Genomic DNA, 24,733 nt, shown 5'->3' on the forward strand with positions numbered 1-24,733 from the left:
CTGATGGGGTGAGGGGTAGGGGGGGCAAGGGCCCACAGCTGGTCCCAAGCAGGGGAGCAGGTGGGGAGGCCCCTGCCCCAGAAAGACAGCTGTGGGCCAGATGGTGGCCAGGCACGTGGACACCAGATCACAGGACATTCATTATCAGGGCCCCAGGCCACATGCTTGAGGATGGGGCCCCACTGTGGGCCAGGAGCTCTGCCTGGGGGTTCAAGGGCCTGGTCTTGCCTTGGCCTGACCCGATCTTGTACAATACATCCTGTCCACAGACCACAGTACCATAAGCCCCAATAGTTCTGCCTTTTAGCATGTCCCATCCCTCTCTCTGACTTCTTTCTTCTTGGGGTGGGGGGTGTTCGCTCAAGGCTGGTGTCCTATCCCTTGAGCCACCCCTCTGCTTCCTGCTTTGTGCTTGTTCATTGGAAGTAAGTCTCAGGGACTTTCTAGCCTCACTTGGCTTTGAATCATTATCCCCAGATCTCTGCCTCCCGAGTAGCTCAGATTATAGGCATGAGCTCCTGGCTTGTAGCTAATGTCTGTTCTCTGAGAACGTACCTCTGCGGGGGGAGTCGGTAAATGCCAGCAGTGAGGCCTCCAGTTGTCCCCTCCCTTTTTTTAGTGTAGCGCTGGGGCTGGAACCCAGGGTCTCTTCTCACATTCTAGACAGATGCTCTACCCTGGAGCCAGTCTGCACACATCTTCCTGTCTCCATGCTGCCTCCAGAAGCCATCTGTGAAGTGCAGGCTGTCTGCTGCCCAGTCTCCTCCCTCCTCCCTCTCCCTCCCTTCTCTCCCTCACCTTTCCCTTCACAGAGAGCCCCAGTACCTGTGTCACAAGATGGCTCTGTAGCACACTGTAGCTGGGAGCCCAGAGAAGCTCCTGCTTCTCCGTGTCTGTCTCTGACGTGGGCTGAAGGGTGCCACATGTGCGTGCTTGCGTGCATGTGGGTACCATGGCCTTCAGCCATGTGTGGCTCATCTGGAACTGAGGCGCTGACCTCGGGTTGATCAGGGGCGTGTCTGTGGAACGTTCCAGTGTGGCTCATGCACATATGCCTTCAGCAGTTCTAGGCAGATGAGGTGCCATGCATGCCAGCAGGGAGGCAGTGCTGAATGTATTGGCACCTGGGCTTTGCCTGTTGATACGTGCAGTGTTCCAGCTTTGGTATTTCACACAAGGTTTGAGCGTGAGTGTGGACTGGGATCTCTCATCCACAGATAGGAGGCCCACCTTCATGCCCAGGTGAATAACAGGTCTGGCACAGCCTCGATTTTCCTAGGCCTGAGGTGGGTGGAGTGGACAAGGAGTTGCTGGCTTGGGCTGTAATTCTGCCCTCTGCTGGGCCCACAGCAGTGGCTTAGGAGAGGAGAGCAGGAAGAGATGAGGATTGGAGTCCTGCTGGGGGGGGTGGGGGGGGTGGGGAGGGGCTGGAATTCTGACCCCATGGCTTGGGGGGATGCACGTTGGGTCATAGGGTCTCAGGGTAGGGCCTGGGCTGGTATTTGAATAGAAGAGGGCCAGGCAGTCTCCTGTGGGTTTAGGGGTGAGGATGGAGCTCTAGGGGCCAGGTGTGGGGATTGGAGCCCCCTTGGATCTAGGGACCCTCTACCTCAAGACTTTCAGTCACCTGCCCACCTCTGCCCCTAAATCCATGTCACACCAGCTGGGACCCCATCCAGACCTGGCCCCAGGCCCCCACCAAGTCCCAGCCTCCACAAGGTCCCTCCCACCAACAAAGGCCCGCCCATAATTGGAGGCCGTGCCCCCCCACCGAAGCCAGCCCCTCTGCAGATCTGGCCTTTAGATCCTCGGGCCTGCCAACCCCTTCTCTCCAAACGTGGACTCAGCCTAATCTCCATCTTCTCCATTGATCGCCAGGCCACGGCTCTCCCCGGGCCAGACTTCCCTTCAGACAGACCCAGCTTGGTTCTCTGCCCTCTGTCCCACCTCCATCCCCCCCACCCTTCTCAGATACGGCTCCTGCCTTCATCCTGGGCCCTGAGTCCTCTAGTCTTTCATGAGACGCCCATCACCAGCCCTGAGGCTCCGCCCCTCTCGGGTTCCACCTCCTTTTGAAGGCCAAGCTCCGCCCCTCGTTCCCCAAGGCTCCTTAACCCCCTATTCGAGGCCACGCCCACAGGCGAGAGACACGCCCCCATCTCACCTTGTTCTGTGCACCACCCTTCCTTGAGTGGCCCCGCCCCTGCGGCCTGGCACCAGCCCCGCCCCTCGCCTTGGCCACACCCACCCGCTGCAGGCTCCGCCCACTCCCGCCCAGCGACCCGAGGAGACCCAATTGCATCTCGCCCCCATCCATCCCCGATGACCACGCCCCGGACGGCCACGCCCCTCCTCTGGCCCCGCCCACGGCTCCTGCTGCGGGGTCGGCGCACTCGGCTCCCGTCACCCGAACGCGCGACACCAGCTGCGGCGGCGGCGCGAAGATGGCGGAGTCGGGTGGTAGCAGCGGCAGCGCTAGCGGCGGCTTCAACGCGGGCACGGGCTCCGAGCGCCCAAACAGGTGAGTCCCGGGGCGGGGGCGCTGAGGGGCCGGGCAGGAGCCCTGGCCCGCCCGCGGGCCTTTCGCGGGCCGTCGCCGGGCTGTGGCGCGGGGCCTGTGCGGGGCCGCGGGGCTCCCGGGCCCGCAGGTGTCCGCATCCGTCCCGCAGCCCCTCCGCCCCGCGGCGCCGGAGTGCCCCTGGGGCTGGCCGGGCGTCTGGGGCGCAGGGCCCGGGAGTGCAGGGGAGCGACTTGGGGGGCTGAGGCGGCCGAGCCCGGCTCGCTGAGGCCTCTCCTCCCCCAGCCTCACCGAGGTCCTGGGAATGCGGACTGTGGGAGGTTGTGCGTGGGGGTCAAGTGAGCCCCGGGGGCTGGCTTGGAACCCGAGAGGGGAGACTGAGAGGGGCTGTGGGCCTTCCCAGCTGGTTCTGACCGACTAGGACCAGCCTGGGAGGCCCAGAGGCCCAGAGACACTGGTGTGGGGCGTGGGGCGGGGACCTGAGCGTGTAGAGAACACAGGAGGGCCGTTTCCGTGAGGTCCTCCTTCTGTCCCACCTCTTCCCAGGCTAAGGGACGCTAGAGTTCCCCAGGCAGGGCCGCACATTCTCCTTTTGATAAGAGAGACCCTGTTTCTTCTCTACCAGGTCCTGATATGTGTTACTTGAACCCCCAGATTTGCTCAAATACTAGGTATTTTCTGTGCTTCTGTGCACTGATCTGGGCTCTCAGAGCTGGAAGCATCACCCCCAGCCCTCTCTCTGCTGGGCAAAACTGGCCTGATCCAGACCCTGAGCCATAGCCCAAGGACACCATGCCACCCTCGGTTGGCCCAGAGTTTTCTGCTCCTCCTCATGAGTAGGCAGAGTCACAGGTGACAAGAATCTCAGTGTCTGGGGATAACTGCTGAACTTGGCACACTCAGACTGTGGGCTGTGCCAGGCCATTCGGGTCCTCCCATGGCTCTGAGCGGTTGCTGACTTGGGGGAGGGGACAAGGAAGTGGCAGTGGATGCTCCTTGGTTCCTTGAGGATCAGATGTGTGGGAGCCCCTGGCATCTCTGGCCAGAACAGTTCAGAGCTCTTCAGGGTGGAATGGGTGGGGTGAGCCTGATGGCCCACAGAAGGATCAAAGGACATTCTCAACAGAGAGTGGCAGAGCTTACTGATCAGGCACAGTCAGTAGGTAGAGGGCTTTAGTGCTCAAGGCTAGCACACTACCACTTTTAGCCACAGCTCCACTTCTGATTTTCTGGTGCTTAATTGGAGACTAGAGTCTCATGGACTTTCCTGCATGGGCTGGCTTTGAACCACAATCCTCCAGTCTCAACCTCCTGAGTAGCTAGGATGACAGGCATGAGCCACCAGGGCCCAAATGGGCTTTTTTTCCCCCTTTGGTCCTCTAGTAATGCATTGAGACAGCAGGGGCTGACCACGAAGCCATAGCTCCTTGACTTTTTCTTTCTTTTGCGGTGCTGGCATGCCCAGTGCTTTGGGCATGCTAGGCAATGGGAAGCACCCTACCCTCAAACCACATCCATGGCCATGGCTCCTTTTATTTATTTATTTTTTTGCCAGTCCTGGGGACTGAACTCAGGGTCTGAGCACTGTCTTTGGGCTTTCCTCAAGGCTAGCGCTCTACCACAGCACCAGTTCCAGCTTTTCTGTGTGTGTTGTGCCGAGGAATCGAACCTGGGTCTTTGTGCATGCTAGGCAAGCACTTTACCACTGAACCGCCTTTCCAGCCCCTTATGGCTCTCTCTTTTTTTTTTGGCTTGAATTTATGGCCTCACATCCATTCTTGCTTGGCTTTTTCATTCAAGACTGACACTCTGCCACATAGCCACAGCTCCACTTTTGTCCATTTGCTGGTTAATTGGTATGAAGCCAACAGCTTGTCCTATTTGTCATATTCTCTGAGTTTTTTTTTTTTTTTAAGCCAATCCTGGGGTTTGAACTCAGGGCCTGGACACTGTCCTTGGACTTGTTTTTTGCTCAAGTCTAGCCCTCTGTCACTTAAGCCGTGGCAACACCTCTGGCTTTTTCTGTGTATGTGGTACTGAGGAATTAAACCCAGGACTTCATGCATGCTAGGCAAGCACTCTACTACTAGACTATGATCCTGGCCTCAGCTCAGTCTTTGTCCTTGGAGGAGTCTGTCACTTTATGAGCAGACTGGGACGGTAATCTCTTGGGTTTTGGGCTATTTGCTTTAAGATAGTAAGAAGGAGGCATGGCCTCCACATAGAAGTTTATTTGATGCTTCTCTTTCCTCCTGAAAGGGAGGCACCAGCAAAGGCCTGCTGCAGGGAACAGCCCCAGTCACAGGAGGTGGTTAGCAGGAGGTAAGAGTCCCCTGGATATTCACAAGGTTGGGGAACCTTGGGCACAGTTCCCAGGGCACAGCAAAGCAGCTTTTATGTTGCCTCCTACACATCCACCCCACCATCCCTGTATTTATTCTCTGTTCATTGCTGTTAATGGTCGGGATGTTTTTGCTGAGTCTCAGCCCGTAGTTGGGGCTTAACCTCAGTCCTTGCGCTTGCTAGCAGTTTCTCTACTGCTAAGCCATGCCTCCAGTCCTACAATCTAGTTTTTATTTTTATTGTTTATTTTAATGACAGTTCTGGAATTTGTACTCAGGGCCTAGGCACTGCCCCTTAGCTCTCACTAAGGCTGGGGCTCTTCCACTTGAGCTGTGCTCCATTTCTGGACTTGTGTTTGTTAATTGAGGCATCTCGTGGACTTCCCTTCTCCTACTGGACTTCAGCTGAGAGTTCAGCCTCATAAATAGCTGGTCTGTGAATGCACTGCTAGCACTGGGCTCTGATCTCAGGTGTGTGTGTGTATCTGTCTGTCTGTGTGTCTGTATTGGTTGTGGGGCTTGAATTCAGAGCCTGAGTGCTATCCCTGAGCCTTTCTTTCTTTTTTTTTTTTTTTTTTTTGCCAGTCCTGGGCTTGAGCTCAGGGCCTGAGCACTGTCCTTGGACTTTCTCAAGGCTAGAGCTCTACCACTTGAGCCTCAGCACCACTTCCGACTTTTTTCTATGTATGTGGTACCAAGGAATCGAACCCGGGTCTTCATGCATGCTAGGCAAACACTTTAACCACTAGGCCAAACTCCTGGCCCTCCCTGAGCCTTTCTGCTGAGAGTGTCACAGACTTTTCTGTCCAGGCTGGATTCAAACTGCAGTCTCAGATCTGAGCCTCCCGAGTAGCTAAGATTACAGGCATGAGCCACCAGCACCTGATCCAACCTTTTTTTTTTTTTTTGGTTGGTTGTAGGAATTGAACTCTGGGCCTGGGAGCTGTCCCTGAGCTCTTCAGATCAAGGCTACCACCCTACCCTTGAGTCACAGCCCCACTTCCCGTTTTCTAGTGGTTAATTGGAGATAAGAGTCCCAGGTCCTTTTGTGCCTGGGCTGGCTTTGAATCTGGGTCCTCAGATCTCAGCTTCCTGAATAGCTGGGATTACAGGCATGCGGCATGGCACTGGATTTTTTTTTTTTTTTTAATAGAACACTTCTATTACTCCAGTTTCCCAGGACCACAGCTAACCTGCCCCGCTTCCACCCCTAGGTACACCCTGATCTGCTTTGGACTTCTAGAAACTTCCTGTAAATAGTATGGCACCACATGTGGCTGGTTTGCTGTGTGTGGTACTGGGTTCTAGCTGCTGGTCTCCTTGTACCTTCAGACCCTACAGGCGTTCCAGGGCGCTGGGTGCTTTCCCTGACCAGTGTGTCCTTTGTCCATTTTGTTGCTTGAGCAGTTTCTTCTGAGAATAAACAAGCCGTCCTGCAGTGTTTGTTTATTCACCCCCTGCCTGGGGTGATTTGACAGTTGCTGTGAACGAACATCTGGATAGAAGTGCTTTTTTTTTTTTCCCTTAACCGGAGTCTTAATGTGCAGCCCAGGCTGGCCTGGACTCCCAGTATTCCTGAGTGCTGGGGCCACAGGCCCGGCCCACAGCGGATGTGTGTCTTTAGATGGACAAGTACCCTCTCGGGAGACTCGTAAGTAGACTGGGCTATTAACTAGCCATCCAGCTGCTCAAGAGGTGGGGACTGGCTGGGGATCCGGTTAGGGCTCAACTGCTCTGCCCATGAGCAGTTCTGACTTCACATTGCAGTCCTGCTAACAAGAGAAGGAAGAGAAACAAAGCTCGGCCTGGGGTGCTGCCCTGTCAGCAGCTATGCAGGAAGTGTGAGCAGGAATCTCTGTCCAGGCCAGTCTGTGTATAAATGCAAGATCCTACTTGAAGAATAACCAAAGGGACTACAGATGTGTACCACTGGGCTTGAACTCAGGGCCTGGGCACTGTCCCTGTACTTCCTTTGCTCAAGGCTAGTGCTCTACCACTTGAGCCACAACGCTACTTGTCACTTTTTCTGTGTATGTGATACTGAGGAATCAAACCCAGGGCCTCATGCATGCTAGGCAAGCACTTTACCACTAGGCCACACTCCTGGCCTTGGTGGTTTAGAGAATTTAAAAAATATACCTGTTCTTAGGGGCTGGAGTTTGCCATAGTGGTAGAGTGCTTGCCTAGTATGCACGAAGCCCTGGGTTCCATTTCCTTGAGAAAGCCCAGTGACCGTGCCCAGGCCCTGAGTTCAAGCCCCAGTCCTAGCATTCACAGAGACACAAAATTATATACATACACAAATGTAAAATTATATGTACTTATATATATAATTATATATGTACATATACATATATATATACACACATACATGTTCTAAATAGAAGCCTTTCATTGGGTACATAATTTGCAAGTCATTTTCTCCCATTCTATGGCTTATTATTTTCTTTTTTTGGGGGGGGGTGCTGGTCCTGAGATTTGAACTCAAGGCCTGGCACAACACCCCTAAAGTTTCACAACAGCTTGGACTGGTGTCAGGTGAACGACTGGGTGTGTTTAGCCCCGTGGCAGGCGTGACCTGGCCCTCTGGGGGAGAAACTGCAGGAAGACATTGTCTTCCAGGTGAGTGTAGGCCACCTAGCGAGACCTTGGGACAAGATCATAAAATTCCCCTCCAGTCACTCCCCAACCATCTCTGAACTGGCCTGCTGTGGACCTTTCCTGTCCGTGGGTCGCGCCCCTCGTTACTTACTCTCAAGATTCTTCTGCCTTATGTTCATCCTTTTTCATGGCCAAATAGTACTCCTTGCATGGGGGATCACATTTACTCATGCTTTCCCTCCATGGCTGCTTGGGGTGCTTTCTTGCTGAGGATCCTGCCCAGGGCTGGCAGGGGAGCTTAGCCTCTAACACTGGAAAACCAAAACAGTTAAGGAAGCTACCCCTGGGCCCGGATGACCTGTAAAGAGTACAGGTTAATTCTGGAAGCCCCAGGAAGGGCACTGGCATTCACTGGAGGCCTTCTGTGGCTTTAGTGCCTGGCCGGAAGCAAAAGAAACAGGAGCAGGGGCAGGGGCAGGGGAGCAGCTGCCTCCAGACCATGGTGCTGCCATCCACACCAGGCGAAGGCCTGGGCAGGGCCTCGGTCAGCAGCTCCCCCCCCCCCCGCCCTGCTTCTCCCCTCCCCCTCCCCGTAACTTGTTTGTTCCAACTCCTCTGCAAGCCAGGGGCACGGGGAGCCGGCATGTCCACTGCCCCATCTCCCGGGACCAGCAAGGCCGCTGCCTGGTAGAAGACACAGTCCTTGCCAGACGCCTGGGCTGGGCCAGAGCCCAGAGCCTCCCAGCAGACAAAAGGCTCTTGTTCCTCCCCAGCCACTGTGGCCGAGGGCTGCTGGGCCTCCATGGCGCCTGGCCTGGGATTTCCTCCACATCTTTCGTGCTCCCTGGCTCCCTACAGGGTCACTACTTGCTGGGCACAGGAGCCCTGAGCTGAGCTGAGCTGAGCTGAGCAGAGGGCTCCACAAAACCCAGGCTGCCCCTGCTGCCAGCCCAGCGTGGCTGTGGCCCACAGTCCTGAGGGTTCACAGCTCCACACGCCCCATTCCTACATCCTGTTTGTTTCTCCAGCCTCTCCCTCCTGTCCCCAGCACCCGCCAAGAAGTCCAGCCATACTGTTAGGTCACCTGGTCCCAGTGCCTGTCACCTGCCAGGCGCTCCGGTGTGCTGGGGACCTGTCCCAGCCAATGTGGTCCGGGGCCTGATCACTCTGTCCTCCCCACGTCACAGCCCTCCTGTGCCTGAGTGCTGTGTCTCTCCCCTAGTCCTAGCTCCCACTCTGCAGGGCAAGTTTGTGCCTTGTCTGCATGCTGCAGCAGCAGGAACAGCCTCCAAGCTGCACCCCTAGGTTGCTGGGTCTTTGAGGGGTTCAGGGCCCCCTTCTTCCTTGTGTTTAGGAACAGGACCCATGGGCAGCCCCACCGTGCCCCACATGGTTCAGCTCAGGAAGCCAGCCCTGCAGCTGCTTGCTGTGGGGGTGCAGCACGCCAGGGTCCCCCTCCTGTGGTAGCCGGGAGCACAGCTGTGCGGATGAGCTCTCTTAACCCTTGTTAACCCCAGCCTCCTGGCCCCCGCCCCGCCCTCCCCTCCTGAGCGGCCTCAGCTCCTGCTCTCACTGCACAGCCAGCCTGGTGTAGGGCCAGCAGGCCAGTGTGCTTCCAGACCCGCCCCAGCTCTCCCCGCCGCCCCCCGCGCTACGCAGGGAGCCCCCACCTTCCTGCCGGCTGGCTGGGGGCTTCCGGAGTTGAACGCGTGCCACGCAGGACCTGCGGGCTTTTAAAAGGCCGTAAGGAGTCAGCCCGCGACGGGCTGAGGTGTTTTCTGACACTAGAGCTGTGAAATCCTACGATCTGGATCCTCGGCTCTCTGGGGTCTGAGGAGGCAGCGCAGGGCGGCGGCCGGAGGGCCAGCAGGCGGGAGGGTGACCCTTCCGGTGACAGTCTTCAGCCCACGCCTGGACCACAGCTCCTGTGTGGTCCGTTCAGCCCGCGTCACCGGGTGGAGTGTGTGTCTGCGCAGGTGTGGGGGCCTCGAGGACCCGCCATGCTCACACCTGCTGCTGCAGCACTGGTTCTGTTGGATGTCCCTGGCCACCACGGGTCCTGGGACATCCTGCTGCCCCCCCCCGTCTTCACCCCTCCTGCCTGCCTACCCTCATCTTCACTCCTGCCCACCCCCCGTCTTCACCCCTCCTGCCTGCCCACCCCGGTCTTCACCCCTCCTGCCCGCCTACCCTCGTCTTCACTCCTGCCCACCCCCGTCTTCACCCCTCCTGCACACCCCTCCTCTGCTCACCCTCCTCCGCTCTTCACCCCTGCTGCCCATCCTCCTCCCGGGCTTTGCCCCTCCTCTGCACGCCCTCCTCTCGTGTTCACCTCTCCTGCCCCCCTCCTCCCCAACTCCTCTGCCCACTTTCCCCTGTGCTTCACCCTCCTTGGCTAGACTTCTCTTTCAAGGCTCTCAGGCCAGAGCTGGACACCAGTAGTTCCCTCTAGGAGGCCCACAGTCCCCTATGCGGTGGCCTTGCCTGTCCCGCTAGCTCTCCAGAGGGTAGGCAGGACTGTGACTTCAGGACCAAGCTGGGCCACACAAAGAAACAGAAACCCTCACATAAAACAATTGAGAGGCCTGGGAAGGTGGCTCAGTATAGAGTGCTAGCTTTGAACAAAAGAAGCTCAGGGACAGTGTCCAAGCTCTGAGTTCAAGTCCCAGGCCTGGCAAGATAAAGATAATTGGATGAGTGTCCAGCTGTAGGTGCTTGGGGTTCAGGGCTGGCAGGGCCCACTTTGCCTGACTCTGCACCCCAGCAGCCTGGCCGCGTCGGGAGGCAAGGCCCCCTCCACCGGGCCCCCAGCCTGGGCCTCACTCGGGCCCTGTGTCCTGTGGCACCTGTCAGCCCAGGTGTGGGGGCTGCACGAGGCCCTCCCTGGGGAAACCAGGACAGGAGGGGGTTCAGGTCCCCTGAAGGAAGACGCTGTCAGGGGCTCCTCCTGGCGCTGGCATTGCCATGCTTTGCAGGCTTGGCATTGGCCACAGCTCCCACCCAGGTGGTTGCAGTGTGTTGGAGCTGTGCCACAAGGGCTGGGTTTCCAGTACCTGCTTGCCTGGTGGGTAGAGGATGGGAAGGGGAGACTCCTTCACCCCTGGATGTGGCTGGCCTGTGAGGGGAGGGACCCAGGCAGCCCCTGGAGTGGGATGGTCTGAGGCAGAAGGACTCCACCAAGCCACACACAGTGCTGTGGAAGCCGTCTGGCTGGCGCATCCCTGGATGACGCGCGAGGACATGGCCAGCAGGCCACATGGGGGAGAGACAGCTGGGAGTGGAGTTGGGTCCAGCCCCGTGATGCCAACTGGAATGGCCACCTGCCCATTCACTCCTTACCAACTCGCCATCATCCATCTGACCACACACCCATCCATCCAGCCACTCATCATCCACCCATCCAACTATCCATCTACCCCCATCCATCCATCCAACCACCTATACCCCCATCCGTCCATCCACCCATCCATTTACCCCCGTTTATCCATCCATCTACCCATCTACCCCCATCCATCCATCCATCCATCCAACCACCTATACCCCCATCCGTCCATCCACCCATCCATTTACCCCCGTTTATCCATCCATCTACCCATCTACCCCCATCCATTCATCCATCCACCCATCCATTTACCCCCGTTTATCCATCCATCTACCCATCTACCCCCATCCATTCATCCATCCAACCACCTATACCCCCATCCATCCACCCATCCATTTACCCCCATCCAACCATCCATCTACCCCCATTCATCCATCCAACCATTCATCTACCCATCTACTCCATTCATCCATCCAACCATCTATACCTCCATCCATCCATCCAACCATCCATCTAACCATCTATCCCCATTCATCCATCCAACCACCTATACACCCATCTGTCCATCCAACCATCCATCCACCCATCCATCTACCCATCTACCCCCATCCATCCATCCAACCACCTATCCATCCATCCATCCATCCAACCAACCATCCATCTACCCATCTACCCCATTCATCCATCCATCCACTCATCTACCCATCTACCCCCATTCATCCATCCATCCACCCATCCATCTACCCCGATTCATCCATCCAACCATCTATACCCCCATCTACCCATCCACTCATCCATCTATCCATCTACCCCCATTTATCCATCCAACTACCCATCTACCCATCTACCCCTATTCATCCATCCACCCACCTATACACCCATCCATCCATCCACTCATCTATCATCTACTTGCACACCCATCCATCTACCCATGTAATACTCACGCATCTAACCACCCACCCCCTGTCCATTCACCTACCCATATACCCCCACCTTGACCCATCTCCCTACCCACCCCCACTCCAGCCAGGAGATGGTCCTGGCTGAGGACATGAGGATGAGGTGTAGCTCTGCCTGGGCTTGGGCTCCCATTGCAGCTATGGGAGAAAAAGGCTGGGAGCAGATGAGAAGAGGGCTGGTAAGCAGAGAGGGTAACCTGGTCGGGAGAGAGATGTGGGCAGCAGTGACCCGGCGGTAGCCCTCACTTTAGGCCTGGGACATCTGTCCACGTTCAGCGCTGCTTTCTCAGCTCTTAAGGCCGCCCATCCTGTGGCTTGAGCAGTCAGGAGTGGGGTTATTGCCCCACGCCTCCATCTCCAGCTGCAGCTCAGCAGTCCTGAGCCTCCCACTGAGGCTAAGGGCCGTGTGCACTTTTTGCTCGTTGTGTGGGCTTGGGCAGGGGCCTCCAAACCAGGACCACAGCCCGTCTTCTCCCCAGGGACAGGACTCAGGGGTGCTGGCCCTGAGTTGTCCAGTCTTGAGATGGCATCTCGTTGCAGCCCTGGTGGGGCCTCATCTCCACACCGTTCCCCTTCCCGCGTGGCCCAGATTGGGCCCTCACTCCGAGGAGTCCTGTGGCCATGCTCTGGCCTGCGCCCCTGCGGGGAGCACACAGGTGGCCAGGGCAGGTGCCTGGCAGCGTTCCCTTCCCAGGCTTCCTTCTGGGGTGACTGCATCTGCAGAGGCTCAAGAAGGGGTCCAGTCAGGGCGTGGGGTGCTGCCACAGGGCCTCTTGGCCAATGCCTCACCCATCCAGGGTCCCCCATGGCATCCACGGGAGCCCCTCCTGGGGCCATGCCCGCATCTCTCACCACCCTGGAGCCTGGGGGCAGATGATGCCCCTCCCCTGGGTCTGCCTGGGCTCTCTTGGCTCTGTGCAGGGGAGGGGCAGAAATCAGTGCCCTAGACACAGAGTGTCACCCTGTACCCCTCCCTCAGGGCAGCTCTGCATCCAGTCCACAGGGTGGAGGGGAGGGGCCGCCCGCCAGGCCGAGGACCACAGTGTCTGCAGTGTCACCAGCCTCTGACCCCACTCATACGTAGGGAGCCGTCTGGGAGGCCCCCGTGGGGAAGCCTCCCCGGGACAGGAGGAGGGAATGCGGAGGCGGGGATGGGGGGCAGGGACCACGGAGCCGTCCCTGGAGAGCCTGCTGACGCGAGCAGGACCGGAGCCGGGCCAGGACAGACCTCTTCTCCTCTTCTCTGGGCCAGGGCTGTGAAATGCTCTGGTGTGGAGTCACCATGGCAACAGGGATGGGGGGGCGGCCCCACACCTGTGTCCTGCCGGTTCCAGCGGCCCTGGAGAGCCAGGCTGGCACTGCAGGCGCACCCCGCCTCCCTCACACCTTCTCATTCGCTAGAGTTGCTGGAAACCCTGGGGCCCTGGTGCAGTTGGACCTGGCTGGCCTGTCAGAGACTCCTGGTGGGAGGGAGGGGCAGGGAGAGGGGGCGAGGGCAGCGAGCGCAGGTGAGAAGCTGGCTCCTCTGCTGGGTGAGCGGAGCCCCACTGTCTCTAGGGCTCTGTCCCCGTGCTCACCAGCTCTCTTGTCAGGGTTTCTGTCTGGGTCCCTGTCTCTCCAGTCAAGGGTGTGAGGTGGTCCGGGCCCCCTCAGCCGTCCCCCCAGCCCCCAGTATGTGAGCCTCGTGTGCTGGGGTGCCAGCCAGCTATGCAGCACCCTGCCATGCCTATTGCTGGGCAATAAAGCAAACTTGGCTTTGACGGCAGAGGCTGGGCTGGACACCACGTTCCCCGGGCGTGTGGGGACGGAGTTACAGAGCCCTAAAGAAATGCTCCCATGAAGCCCTCCGTGCCTCCTCGGTGCTCTGCTTGTTGAGCTGTTGAATGTGAAGACGGCTCTGGGTGTCACACACACCGCTGCTGGGCTGGACACTGGGGGCCAGGCCAGCAGCTGGACAGGGCCATCGTGGAGGCTGTGAGGCCGTTCGCACTCCCTCGTCCCCTGGCTCTGTGACCGCCCGCTCCTGCCTCCATCCTGGTGCCCAGTGGCTTGGGTCGGGGGAGGAAGGTCAGCTGGATATCCATGCGTGGCGGCTCTGGAGGTGCCGTGCCCTGAGACTCCCCTCCTAGTTGCCGGCACATGGCAGGGCACATGCTGGGCCTGCCTGGGTGCCCGGTGGCAGTGCGGCCTGAGGCGGGGGCGGCGGAGCGGCCTCCAGAGGCTGCTGACCCGGCTACTGACGCACTGGCTCCGATGACTCACGTGTGCTGACCGTGACTCGAGTGGCCGTCTGGAGCCTTGCACTGGCCCGTGGCCTGCCATGTGGCCGCCCCCTGTCTGGGCTCGTCTGAGTAACGGGGCCCTTGCTGCACTTCCTCCCCCAGGCGGGCGGCAGAGGACCTTAGTCATCGGCCCGCCGCCCCCGCCTGGCCAGCCGTGCTCCCACCCCCATCCCCGGGGGCTCGGCCTGGTGGGGCCTGGCGAGGGCGCGTTGAGGGAGGACGGGCTGCCCTGTCCCCTGCCTCTGGCCTCGCCAGTGGCCCTGTTTTCCAGGCCAGGGGGTCATGAACCTGGATGGGGTGCTGGAATCCAGGGGGCTCCGTTTGTGATCCCAGGGCAGGGCTGGCATTGGCCTTCACTTTGCAGACCCCCTGGGTGGGAGAGTGGCTCACTAGAGCTGGCTTGTGCCCCCCTCCCAGTCCTCCCAGAGCTCTCCTCCCTGGGTTCCGGAGCACCTGCAGGCAGCATGGCAGCTTTCAGTATACCCTCCCTCCACCACGGCAGAGCCAGGGTCTCACAGAGGTGCGGGCCCCAGTGCAGGGCCTGCTGCCCCTCCCCATGCTGTGGGAGGGAGGAGGGAGGAGGAGGCACATGCAGTGGGAAGATAAGGGCACCGTCCCCACTGTGCTGCCAGGTTTGACCTGTCTTGTGTATACTGCTCCCACGTCACCACTCCCATGTGTCACTGCTCCGTGTTGCCGCTCCCACGTGGCCACTGCGCTGACTGACCTCACATGTCACTGCTCCCACGTGCCACTGTTCTCACCCCTCCCACGCGTCACCCCTCCCCTTCCACATGCCACCGTGTTCACATGCCCCCCACTCCATGTGCCTGCTGCTCTCGTGTGCATGGATGTGTCCATGGATGTGGCATGAAAGAGCCTGTGTGTGGTCTCCTGTGCCAGGAGCAGTGGCTTGTCTTCCTCTCACCGTCATCCTCGTGGAGACCGGGGTTTGTGCTGGCTTCTTGATGCCCCTTGTGCAGGGTCACATGGTCCCTGCCTGGGCTGTGGGGTGATGTGACCTAGGACACCCCAGGCCTATGGAAACTGCCGAGGAACATGGTAGCAGCAAGAAGAGGAGAGCTGAGACACGGCAGGTCCAGGCCCAGGACCCCGTGGCCAGAGCCCGGCGGGCCTCAGAGACTCACCTGCCCCAAGGGAGGATCTGACATTGCAGGGGAAAGTGGAGGGGACGGGCTGGGGTAAGCCTGGATCCCTTTCCTCTGTCCCCAGGCTAGTATTGAACTGTCATCATCAAGTCTCAACCTCCTGAGTGGTAGGAGGCCCGGAATGCCCCCCCTGCCCTGCCCCAAGCAGGGTTTCACTGTGTCCCCCAGGCTGGGCTCCCCTGCCTCAGCCGCCCGAGAGTTGGGCTCCTGGCCTGCACCACAGCTGGCACGGCTGCTGGTCACTGGTATTGCATTCTTGGAAAGACCCTGGCTGCATTCTTGGCCCTCTCTGCAGGCAGGCACTGGTCCCAGGAACAGGAGAACAAGGCCGGGCCTGGAGAGAGCACGTGCACTGAGCTGGGGGCCTCCAGACCCAGGCCGCCGGCCGCAGAGGTAATAACCAGGCGGCCCAGGCCTTCGTTTTGTGCACTTGATTTTATTTTGCTCGTTCTTTTCAGAGTTGGGTGTGGAGTCCCTGCACCGGGGCGCCCCACGTAGAGCCCCCCGCGAGAGCGAGGGCCCCCCTGCTCCCCGCCCTCACCCCGTCACATCTGCTGTCTTGCAGCCTGGCAGATAAGAACGGGGCCCTGAAGTGCACCTTCTCAGCGCCTGGGCACAGTGCCAGCCTGCTGCAGGGCCTGGCCACGCTGCGAGCGCAGGGCCAGCTCCTGGACATCGTGCTCACCAGCAACAGGGAGGCCTTCCGCGCTCACAAGGTGGTGCTGGCGGCCTGCAGCGACTACTTCCGGTGAGCTCTGGGCATCGGCGGCCACCGCAGAGGGGGCTCACGACGTGGCCTCCCCAGGCTGGCTTGCACAGCGGGGTTATGGGGGTGAGCCACCACGCTCACCTTGTTTTAACTATTTGACACTGGGTCCTACCCAGGCTAGCTAGTGCTCCCAATCCTCCTTCCTCTGCCTCCCTGAGGCAGCCCTGGCAGGAATCGTGCAGCAAGGCCCCCGCCAGCCACAGGCAGGGCCAGCTGTGGGGCAGGTGCCCGCTGTGGCATGTGTGGGGAAGTGGCTGCGGCCAGGCTCCCACCCTAAGGTTTGTGCCCCAGGCACTGGCTAAGCATGGTCCAGCATGGCAAGGTGGTAGGTATCCCCTGCCGCTGTGGCAGGGTGGCCCAGGAGCGCCTGAGCCTCGGGGCTCCCATACTCTGCTGATCTGGTATGTGGTCCCTGCTACCTGTTGGGGGGGCCACACCCCCAACATGGCCAAGCCCTGTGGGCAGGCGGAGGTCCCCCCCTCCATCCCCTTAGGGGCTCCCTGGGGCTCTGCCCCTGAGAGCCGCCACAGGCTGTGAGCAGAGCTGGGCTGCAGTGGGGAGCGCAGCAGCTCTGCCAGCTGGGGTGCTGCTGCTATTTTTGTTCTGGACTTTAGGGGGAAGCAGGCCAGCTCTTTAAAGGCTCCCGTGCTGGCCCTGCAGGCCTGTGGCCTTAAAAGGCAAGGCTGCTACCCACCCTGGCCACCTCTCCTCTCCCCTCATCAAAACCCAGGTCCCCTGGGAGGCCCAGGCTGTGCTGGGGCCGGGGTGGAATGCCCCCCCCCCCAGCCCCAGGCCAGCTCCTCATGCTTCCCACCAGGGCCATGTTCACGGGCGGCATGCGGGAGGCCAGCCAGGACGTGGTGGAGCTGCAGGGCGTGACGGCACGAGGGCTGCGCCACATCATCGACTTTGCCTACAGTGCCGAGGTGACGCTGGACCTGGAGTGCGTGCAGGACGTGCTGGGTGCGGCCGTATTCCTGCAGATGCTGCCTGTGGTGGAGCTGTGCGAGGACTTCCTGAAGGCCGCCATGAGCGTGGAGACCTGCCTGCACATCGGACAGATGGCCACGACCTTCAGCCTGGCCTCGCTGAGGGCCTCGGTGGACGCCTTCACCTTCCGCCACTTCCTGCAGATTGCGGCCGAGGACGACTTCCTGCGCCTGCCGCTGGAGCGCCTGGTCTTCTTCCTGCAGAGCAACCGGCTCCAGAGCTGCGCGGAGATCGACCTGTTCCACGCGGCCGTGCGCTGGCTGCAGCATGACCCTGCCCGCCGGCCACGCGCCAGCCACGTGCTGTGCCACATCCGATTCCCACTCATGCAGCCAGCGGAGCTGGTGGACAGCGTGCAGACACTGGACGTCATGCTGGAGGACGTGCTGTGCCGCCAGTACCTGCTGGAGGCCTTCAGCTACCAGGTGCTGCCGCTGCGCCAGCACGAGCTGCAGTCCCCGCGCACCGCGCTGCGCTGTGACGTGCCCTCGCTCGTGGCCTTTGGTGGCACGCCCTACACAGACAGTGACCGGGCCGTCAGCAACAAGGTGTTCCAGTTGCCCGAGCCGGGTGCCCGCCACTTCCGAGAGCTCACCGAGATGGAGGTGGGCTGCAGCCACTCGTGTGTGGCCGTGCTGGACAACTTTGTGTACGTGGCCGGCGGCCAGCAGCTGCAGTACCGCAGTGGCGAGGGGGCCGTGGACGCCTGCTACCGCTACGACCCGCACCTCAACCGATGGCTGCGCCTGCAGGCCATGCAGGAGAGCCGCATCCAGTTCCAGCTGACCGTGCTGGGCGGCCTGGTGTATGCCACGGGCGGCCGCAACCGGGCCGGCAGCCTGGCGTCCGTGGAGCGCTACTGCCCCCGGCGTGACGCCTGGGACTACGCTTGCTCGCTCAAGCGCCGCACCTGGGGCCACGCCGGGGCCGCGTCGGGGGGCCGCCTGTACATCTCGGGGGGCTACGGCGTGTCGGTGGAGGACAAGAAGGCCCTGCACTGCTACGACCCCGCAGCCGACCAGTGGGAAGTGCGGGCGCCCATGGGCGAGCCGCGCGTGCTGCACGCCATGGTGGGCGCCGGCGGCCGCATCTACGCGCTGGGCGGCCGCGTGGACCACGTGGACCGCTGCTTCGACGTGCTGGCGGTGGAGTACTACGTGCCCGAGGCCGACCAGTGGACCAGCGTGGCGCCCATGCGGGCCGGCCAGTCGGAGGCTGGCTGCTGCCTGCTGGACCACAAGATCTACATCGTGGGGGGCTACAACTGGCGCCTCAACAATGTGACGGGCATCGTGCAGGTGTACAACACCGAGACGGACGAGTGGGAGCGGGACCTGCACTTCCCAGAGTCCTTCGCGGGCATCGCCTGTGCCCCCGTCCTGCTGCCTCGGGCTGGGACCAGGAGGTAGCCCCGAGCTGGGCCAGGCCAGCCCGCCGGGCGCCACCGCCTGCCTGGCTGGCGAGAGCCTGGCCCGGCCCCGCGGCCCGCCCCAAGTCCTCGCTGCGCCACCCCCGCCCCTGCCTCTGCCCCCCAGGGCAGGGCACCGGCTGTCCTGAAGCCTGTCCTGGATCCTCTCGTCCTGCCTTGCTGTTCCTCCAGGCCCAGCCCTGAGCCCGCCGTGGGGTGCACCCCCCCCGGGGTGCAAACCCCCCCCCCCGCCCCCAGCCTGTCCCTGACGCTTGCTCTGCTCCCAGAGTCCCCAGGCGGAGGCCGGCTCCACAGCTCTTGGACCCTGCTCCCCGCAGGATCCCCGTGGAACCAGGAGGCCCCCACCGCCGGGGCTGTGCGGGGCTTTGGGCCGCGTTTGCCGTGGAGCCGAAGCCTCCCTGGCTTTCTACTTCTTGAACAAGCCAGCGGGTCTGCCTTGTGACACTTGAGCTGAATGGCTCCCTTGCTGCGGTGTCACGCCGCCGGGGCGCCGGCTCCTCGGACACGCGGCGTGGGCAGCCGGGGTGGGCGGCGTCCGCGGGGGCCCAGCGGGGCGCCCCCAGCCGCGGGGCCGCGGGCGCGAGCCCGTCAGCTCACACCTCGGAACATCTTGTCCCCAGCGAGCTGGCAGGGGCGCGGGGAGGGCGGCCAGCCCGGCGCTGGAATGTTCCCGGCCCGGCCCCGGAAGGGAGGAAAATCATTTTTTGCGCTGTAAACTTGGAGCACGGGAAGCTGTTTTTAATTTAGCAGAGCTGGCTCGCGGCCCCCGCCGGCCGCGGTCTCGGCGCGCATGCGCACGTCCGCGCTCCCCACCTGCGCGCGCCGACGGGGCCGACGCGCCCCCGGGCCCTGCCTGCGTGCGCGTGCGCGTGGGATGCGTGCGCGCGCGCGAGCCTGGACGTCGCGCACCGGTTCCCTCCCGGCGGGCACGGACGGCTCGAACCCCTGGGCCCACCGTGCGTGGACGGCGCGCGCCCCGCCCAGCCTCGGGTCTCCCCCCGGCCCGGCCCGGGGTGGGCTCCGCCCCGCGCGCCGGTTCCCCGCCGGCCGCCGCGCCCCGATGCCGGGCCCCGTCCGATGGATATTCGGGCACAGGTGAGGTGCTCGGCCCCCGAGCCGCCCCGCCGAGGGACGTCGTAGACCGCCCTGGCTCCCCTGCTAGCTGGTGCAGCGCTGTGCATCTCCGTCCCCGCCACGCAGGACGGGCCGGCTGGCGCCCAGAGCGCCCAGCGATCCGGGGACCCCGGCCCCCGGCCCCGCGAGCGGCAGGCCCTCCCTCACCAGTGACGGAGTCCCAGCTGTCCACGCCGGCCTCCCGCTGCCCTCTGCCCTCCCCAGCAAGCCTGGGTAGGAGGCTGAGGTCTGCCATTTTCCCCTGTAGCTGTCTGGGCTCCCGTTGGCCCCTCTGGCCCTGGCAGGAACCAACGTGCGGCTCTGGGTTTTCCTCCCTGTCCAAGTGGCCCGGCTTCATCCCCTGCCATGTGGTACCCCAAACAGACGGGGATCCCTCATAGGGAAGCGGAGGGGGCCGCTTTTGCTCGGCTGTAGGGACCACTTGTGTGGTGCTGTCTGTGCGTCTGCTGGAGCGCTGGTGCCCTCCCTCGACTGCAATCACAGCCTGGAGGCTGTGTGACTGCAAAGGCCCCCGAGGCTAGGGCAGGAGATGACCTGGACAAGTAGCCAGCCAACAAGTGGAGGGAGGGTGCCAGGACCCGAGCGGAGAGGACAGAGAGACCCAGGAGGCACTGCTGTGCCTCTGATCAGGACTGAGGGAACCAAGAACATCTAACTCTTCTGAGTTTCAGGATGGGGCCTTCTAGAGGAAGGGGACTGCAGAGAGGGTTTTGAGGGATGAGCATGAGTTTTCCAGGCAGAATGTCAGCCAACAAACACTTGATTGCCACCCCTACACAACCATACTAGTCCTGGAGGGCTCAGAAAAGAGAAGGAACAGCCCGTGGCTCTGCTGGGTTAGTGGGCGGGTGTGCAGGGGCACTGCTGTAAGGTACCCAGAGGGCCACACCAGCTGCTGAACACCGGGTGCGCTTGTCTTCAGTTTGGGAGGCAGGGTCTCACTGGCAGCCCAGGAGCGGCCTCTCCAGAGCTGTGGTCACAGGTGTGGCGCTGTACTGGACACAGAGTGGCACAGGCTGCCAAGACACAAGGGGTGGGTGGCAAGGCGCACAGCTCTGCCCTCACTGACCTGATCCCTCCAGTGGCCTCCCCAGGCTCTTTTTTGTGTCTTTAGTTTTTCTTTTCCACTCAGGGCAGGTGCTCTACTACTTGCGTCAAAGCTCCGCTTCCAGCTTTTTGCGGATTAACTGGGAGGTAAGTGTGCCCAGGGCTTGGGGGTGGGGTAGAACCTTGGTCCTCCTGAGTAGTTGCAGTCGGGAGCCCCGGGAGGGAGGCAGGAACATGGAACCTGCAAGAAAGGGCCGGGGGACAGAAAACGGGCTTCAGAGAGGAAACACTGGCAGCTCTTCTCGGAGGGCAAGGGGGGCCGCCTTGGGCGCAGCGGGACTCCGCTGCCCTTTGTGCCGGGGCGTGGCGCAGGCCACCCTCCGCATCTGCGGGCCGGGCGGACGCACAGAGAGGGGGGCCGGGGTCCCCTCGTTCTCACCATCCAATAAAAAGTCCAAAAACTGCATCTCACCGGGCCAGCTCCATGCCCCGCCCGCGCTGGGGGAGGGGGGGCGCTGGGCCGCGGAGGCCGTGGGGGGCGCTGGGCCCCGGGGAGAGGGCGCTGGGCCGCGGAGGCCGTGGGGGGGGCGCTGGGCCCCGGGGAGGGGGGGCGCTGAGCCGCGGAGGCCGTGGGGGGGGCGCTGGGCCCCGGGGAGGGGGGGCGCTGGGCCGCGGAGGCCGTGGGGGGGCGCTGGGCCCCGGGGAGGGGGGGGCGCTGGGCCGCGGAGGCCGTGGGGGGGCGCTGGGCCCCGGGGAGGGGGCGCTGGGTCCCGAGGAGGGGGCGCTGGGCCTCGGAGGCCGGGGGGGGGGCGCTTGTCCTCGGGGGGGGGGGGCGCTGGGCCTCGGAGGCCGGGGGGGGGCGCTTATCCCCGGGGGGGGGCGCTGGGCCTCGGAGGCCGGGGGGGGGGGCGCTTGTCCCCGGGGGGGGGCGCTGGGCCCCGGGAAGGGGGCGCTGAGTCCCGAGGAGGGGGCGCTGGGCCCCGGCGGGGGGCGCTGGGCCTCGGAGGCCGGGGGGGGGGCGCTGGCCGCTCCTACCCCCACGCCCCAGTAGATCACCCAGAAAACCGCCCGAGGAGCCCCGGGCCCCAGCCCGCACCGTCGTCCCCGCCACTGCCCGAGGCTGACACGCAGGGCCCGCCGCTCCTGCCAAGGCCCTGGCAGCCGCGCGGAGAAGGCAGCGGGGTTCCCGGGCGGGAGAGGAGAACGGGGCCCGGGCCGGCGTCGGGCCCGGGTCCGGTCCTGGGGCAGCGCCCGGGGTCCGCGGAGGCCGAGTGTCGGTCGCAGCCCATTTGCCGACCTGGCCCGACAGCCAGGCGGCCGCTGTCCAGCCGGGCCGCCGGCTCGCCAGTGCGCACGCGCCCGGCCGTCCTCTCGCGCCCCCGCCCCTACGGCCCCGGGGGGAAAGGCCTGGAGCGCGCCGCGCGCATGCGCAATCGCGCGCCACGGCGCGCCGCTCCCACGCGCTTGCGCCGCGCTCACCCTGCCACCGGCGCAAGCGCACCGCGCGCCGCCCGCGGTCCCGACTGGCGCGTGCGCCCTGAGGCGGCGAGTGGGGGGGGGCGGGAGGAGGAGGAGGAGGCGGCGGCGAGAAGATGGCGACTTCCAACAATCCGCGAAAATTCAGTGAGAAGATCGCGCTGCACAATCAGAAGCAGGCGGAGGAGACGGCGGCCTTCGAGGAGGTCATGAAGGACCTGAGCCTGACGCGGGCCGCGCGGGTGAGGCGGCCGCCCGCGCCGACCCCGCGGGCCGGGCGCGCGGCGGGGAGGGGTGCGGGCGGGGGGCGCGCGGGGGGGGGGGGGCGTGCGCGTGCCCGCGCGGGGGCGCGCGGCGGGGGCGGGGTCGGCGCGGCGGGCGGGCGCCGGGGGCGGGGCCCGGCGGGGGCGGTGGCGGGGCGAGGGCGACCCCGCGTCCGGGCCGCCGCGGACGCGGACAGGTGCCGCCCCGCGCCGGCCGCCACCCGAGGGCCCGGCCGCCACGTGGGGAGCGAGGACCGACGCCGGGCGGCAGTGCCGGGCGCCCGCGCCGCGTGCGGGGCTGGTGTGCGGACCCCGGGCCGGGGCCGGGGCCTCACCCGAGGCGACGGGGGTCCTCCGCCCCTGCCACCTGAGGGGACAGGTGTCTCCCATCGTTGTCACCTGAGGGAGACGGGTGTCCTCTGCCCCTGCCACCGGAGGGAACAGGTGTCTCCCATCATTTTCAGCTGAGGGGGACGGGTGGCCCCAGCCCTGCCACCTAAGGGGGACAGGTGTCTCCCATCATTGTCACCCAAGGCGGATGGGTGTCCTCTACCCTTGCCACCTGAGGGGGACAGATGTCTCCCATCATTGTCACCTGATGGAACAGGTGTCTCCCATCATTGTCACCCGAGGCAGACAGGTGTCCTCTACCCCCTGCCACCTGAGGGGACAGGTGTCTCCCATTATTGTCACCCGAGGCAGACGGGTGTCCTCTACCTCTGCCACCTGAGGGGACAGGTGTCTCCCATCATTGTCACCCGAGGCAGACGGGTGTCCTCTACCCCTGCCACCTGAGGGGACAGGTGTCTCCCATCATTGTCACCCGAGGCGGACGGGTTTCTTCTGCCCCTGCCACCTGAGGGGGACGGGTGTCCTCTGCCCCTGCCACCTGAGGGGACAGGTGTCTCCCATTATTGTCACCTGAGGGGGACAGGTGTCTCCCATCATTGTCACCCAAGGAGGACGGGTGTCCTCTACTCCTGCCACCTGAGGGGACAGGTGTCTCCCATCATTGTCACCCGAGGCGGACAGGTGTCTTCTACCCCTGCCACCTGAGGGGACAGGTGTCTCCCATCATTGCCACCTGAGGGGACAGGTGTCTTCCATCATTGTCTCCTGAGGGGAATGGATGTCCTCTACCCCTGCCACCTGAGGGGACAGGTGTCTCCAATCATTTTCAGCTGAGGGGGACGGGCCGCCCCAGCCCTGCCTCCTAAGGGGGACAGGTGTTTCCCATCATTGTCACCTGAGGGGGACGGGCGGCCGTGGGCCCTGTCACCTGAGGGGACAGGTGTCTCCCATCATTGTCACCCGAGACAGACAGTGTCCTCTACCCCTGCCACCTGAGGGGACAGGAGTCTCCAATCATTTTCAGCTGAAGGGGACGGGCCTCCCCGGCCCTGCCACATAAGGGGGACAGGTGTCTCCCATCATTGTCACCTGAGGGGGACGGGCGGCCCCGGGCCCTGTCACCTGAGGGGACAGGTGTCTCCCATTATTGTCACCTGAGGGGGACGGGCGGCCCCGGGCCCTGTCACCTGAGGGGACAGGTGTCTCCCATTATTGTCACCTGAGGGGGACGGGTGTCCTCTACCCCTGCCACCTGAGGGGATAGGTGTCTCCCATCTTTGTCACCTGAGGGGAATGGGCGGCCCCCGGCCCTGTCACCTGAGGGGACAGGGCTGAGGGGTCAGGCTGTGTGCCCCACTTGAGCGTCAGGCTGAGGTGGCTAGGCACCTCTCCCTCAGCACCTCTCCCTCTGCACCTCTGTGTCCTTCCCTGGGCAGGGCTGAGTGTCCAGGTGGGAGATCCGCTGTATCCCACAGCCTGTAGTCAGGCTAGAATGCTGAGGACCAGGCGGGCCCCTCCCCATGGGGTGGGGACAGCTGGCCGCAGGCCCATGGCATGTCACCCTGGTTCTGGAGGCCTTCCTTTCTCTCCTGTCCTTCAGCACTTAGCTGCTCAGGTGTGCGTTGTAGCTCCGTAGGGACAGAGGGTGGCTGGGTGAGGGACAGTGTGAAGGAGTGACTCAAGCTTGGTTCCTTAAGTGCCGTGCACAGCTCAGGGAAACCGAGGCAGTGTGCTGCCCACCACACAATTGGTGCCAGATGTGATGTGGTTCGGTGGCTGGTGCGGCTGGAGGTCTGGTTGGCAGTGGGTTAAAGTCGACTCGTTTGGTACAGCCAGCTTTATTCAGTGGTGATTCACACAGCCCCATTGTCCCATGTGCCTGGCTCCAAAGCTTTCAGCTCACTGTCCATGTCCTGCTGCCACTGCCTCTGGTCTCCTGAAGGAGACCGTCTCCTCCCCAGCCCCTGGCAGCCTCCCATCCAGTCCCGTGTCTGGATTTGTGGTTGTGGGCTCGTTACGTCTGTGGATCCTACACTGCGAGGCCTGTGGCCCTGGCTTCTGTCACTCGCGGTGTCTTTGTG

The 24,733-nt window shown here is 62.7% G+C and overlaps 2 protein-coding genes across 6 annotated transcripts in view; both read left to right on the forward strand.

Moving 5' to 3' along the window:
- Window positions 1-2,407: 2,407 nt before the first annotated feature.
- Klhl26 (kelch like family member 26) lies at window positions 2,408-18,557 on the forward strand. 2 transcript variants are annotated; one of them, XM_090334351.1, is made up of 3 exons: window positions 2,408-2,521; window positions 15,759-15,941; window positions 16,780-18,557. In XM_090334351.1, the coding sequence occupies exons 1-3, from the start codon at window positions 2,445-2,447 to the stop codon at window positions 18,359-18,361; spliced, it is 1,842 nt and encodes a 613-aa protein (XP_090190477.1). In that variant the 5' UTR covers window positions 2,408-2,444; the 3' UTR covers window positions 18,362-18,557. The 2 variants fall into 2 exon arrangements, with proteins under 2 accessions (XP_090190477.1, XP_090190486.1); XM_090334360.1 differs by having other exon boundaries at window positions 16,882-18,557.
- Window positions 18,558-22,111: 3,554 nt separating this feature from the next.
- Window positions 22,112-24,733, forward strand: part of Crtc1 (CREB regulated transcription coactivator 1) — a 28,591-nt gene continuing 25,969 nt past the window's right edge. For all 4 annotated transcript variants that reach the window (XM_090334309.1, XM_090334326.1, XM_090334319.1 and 1 more), the window contains exon 1: window positions 22,112-22,280. In XM_090334309.1, the coding sequence (XP_090190435.1) occupies window positions 22,155-22,280 (126 nt within the window). In that variant the 5' untranslated portion in view covers window positions 22,112-22,154. The remainder of the gene's footprint in view (window positions 22,281-24,733) is intronic.

The sequence above is a fragment of the Megascapheus bottae genome, chromosome 1 (genome assembly GCF_031878675.1).
Source record: "Megascapheus bottae isolate mThoBot1 chromosome 1, mThoBot2.hap1, whole genome shotgun sequence".
Classification (NCBI taxonomy): domain Eukaryota; kingdom Metazoa; phylum Chordata; class Mammalia; order Rodentia; family Geomyidae; genus Megascapheus; species Megascapheus bottae.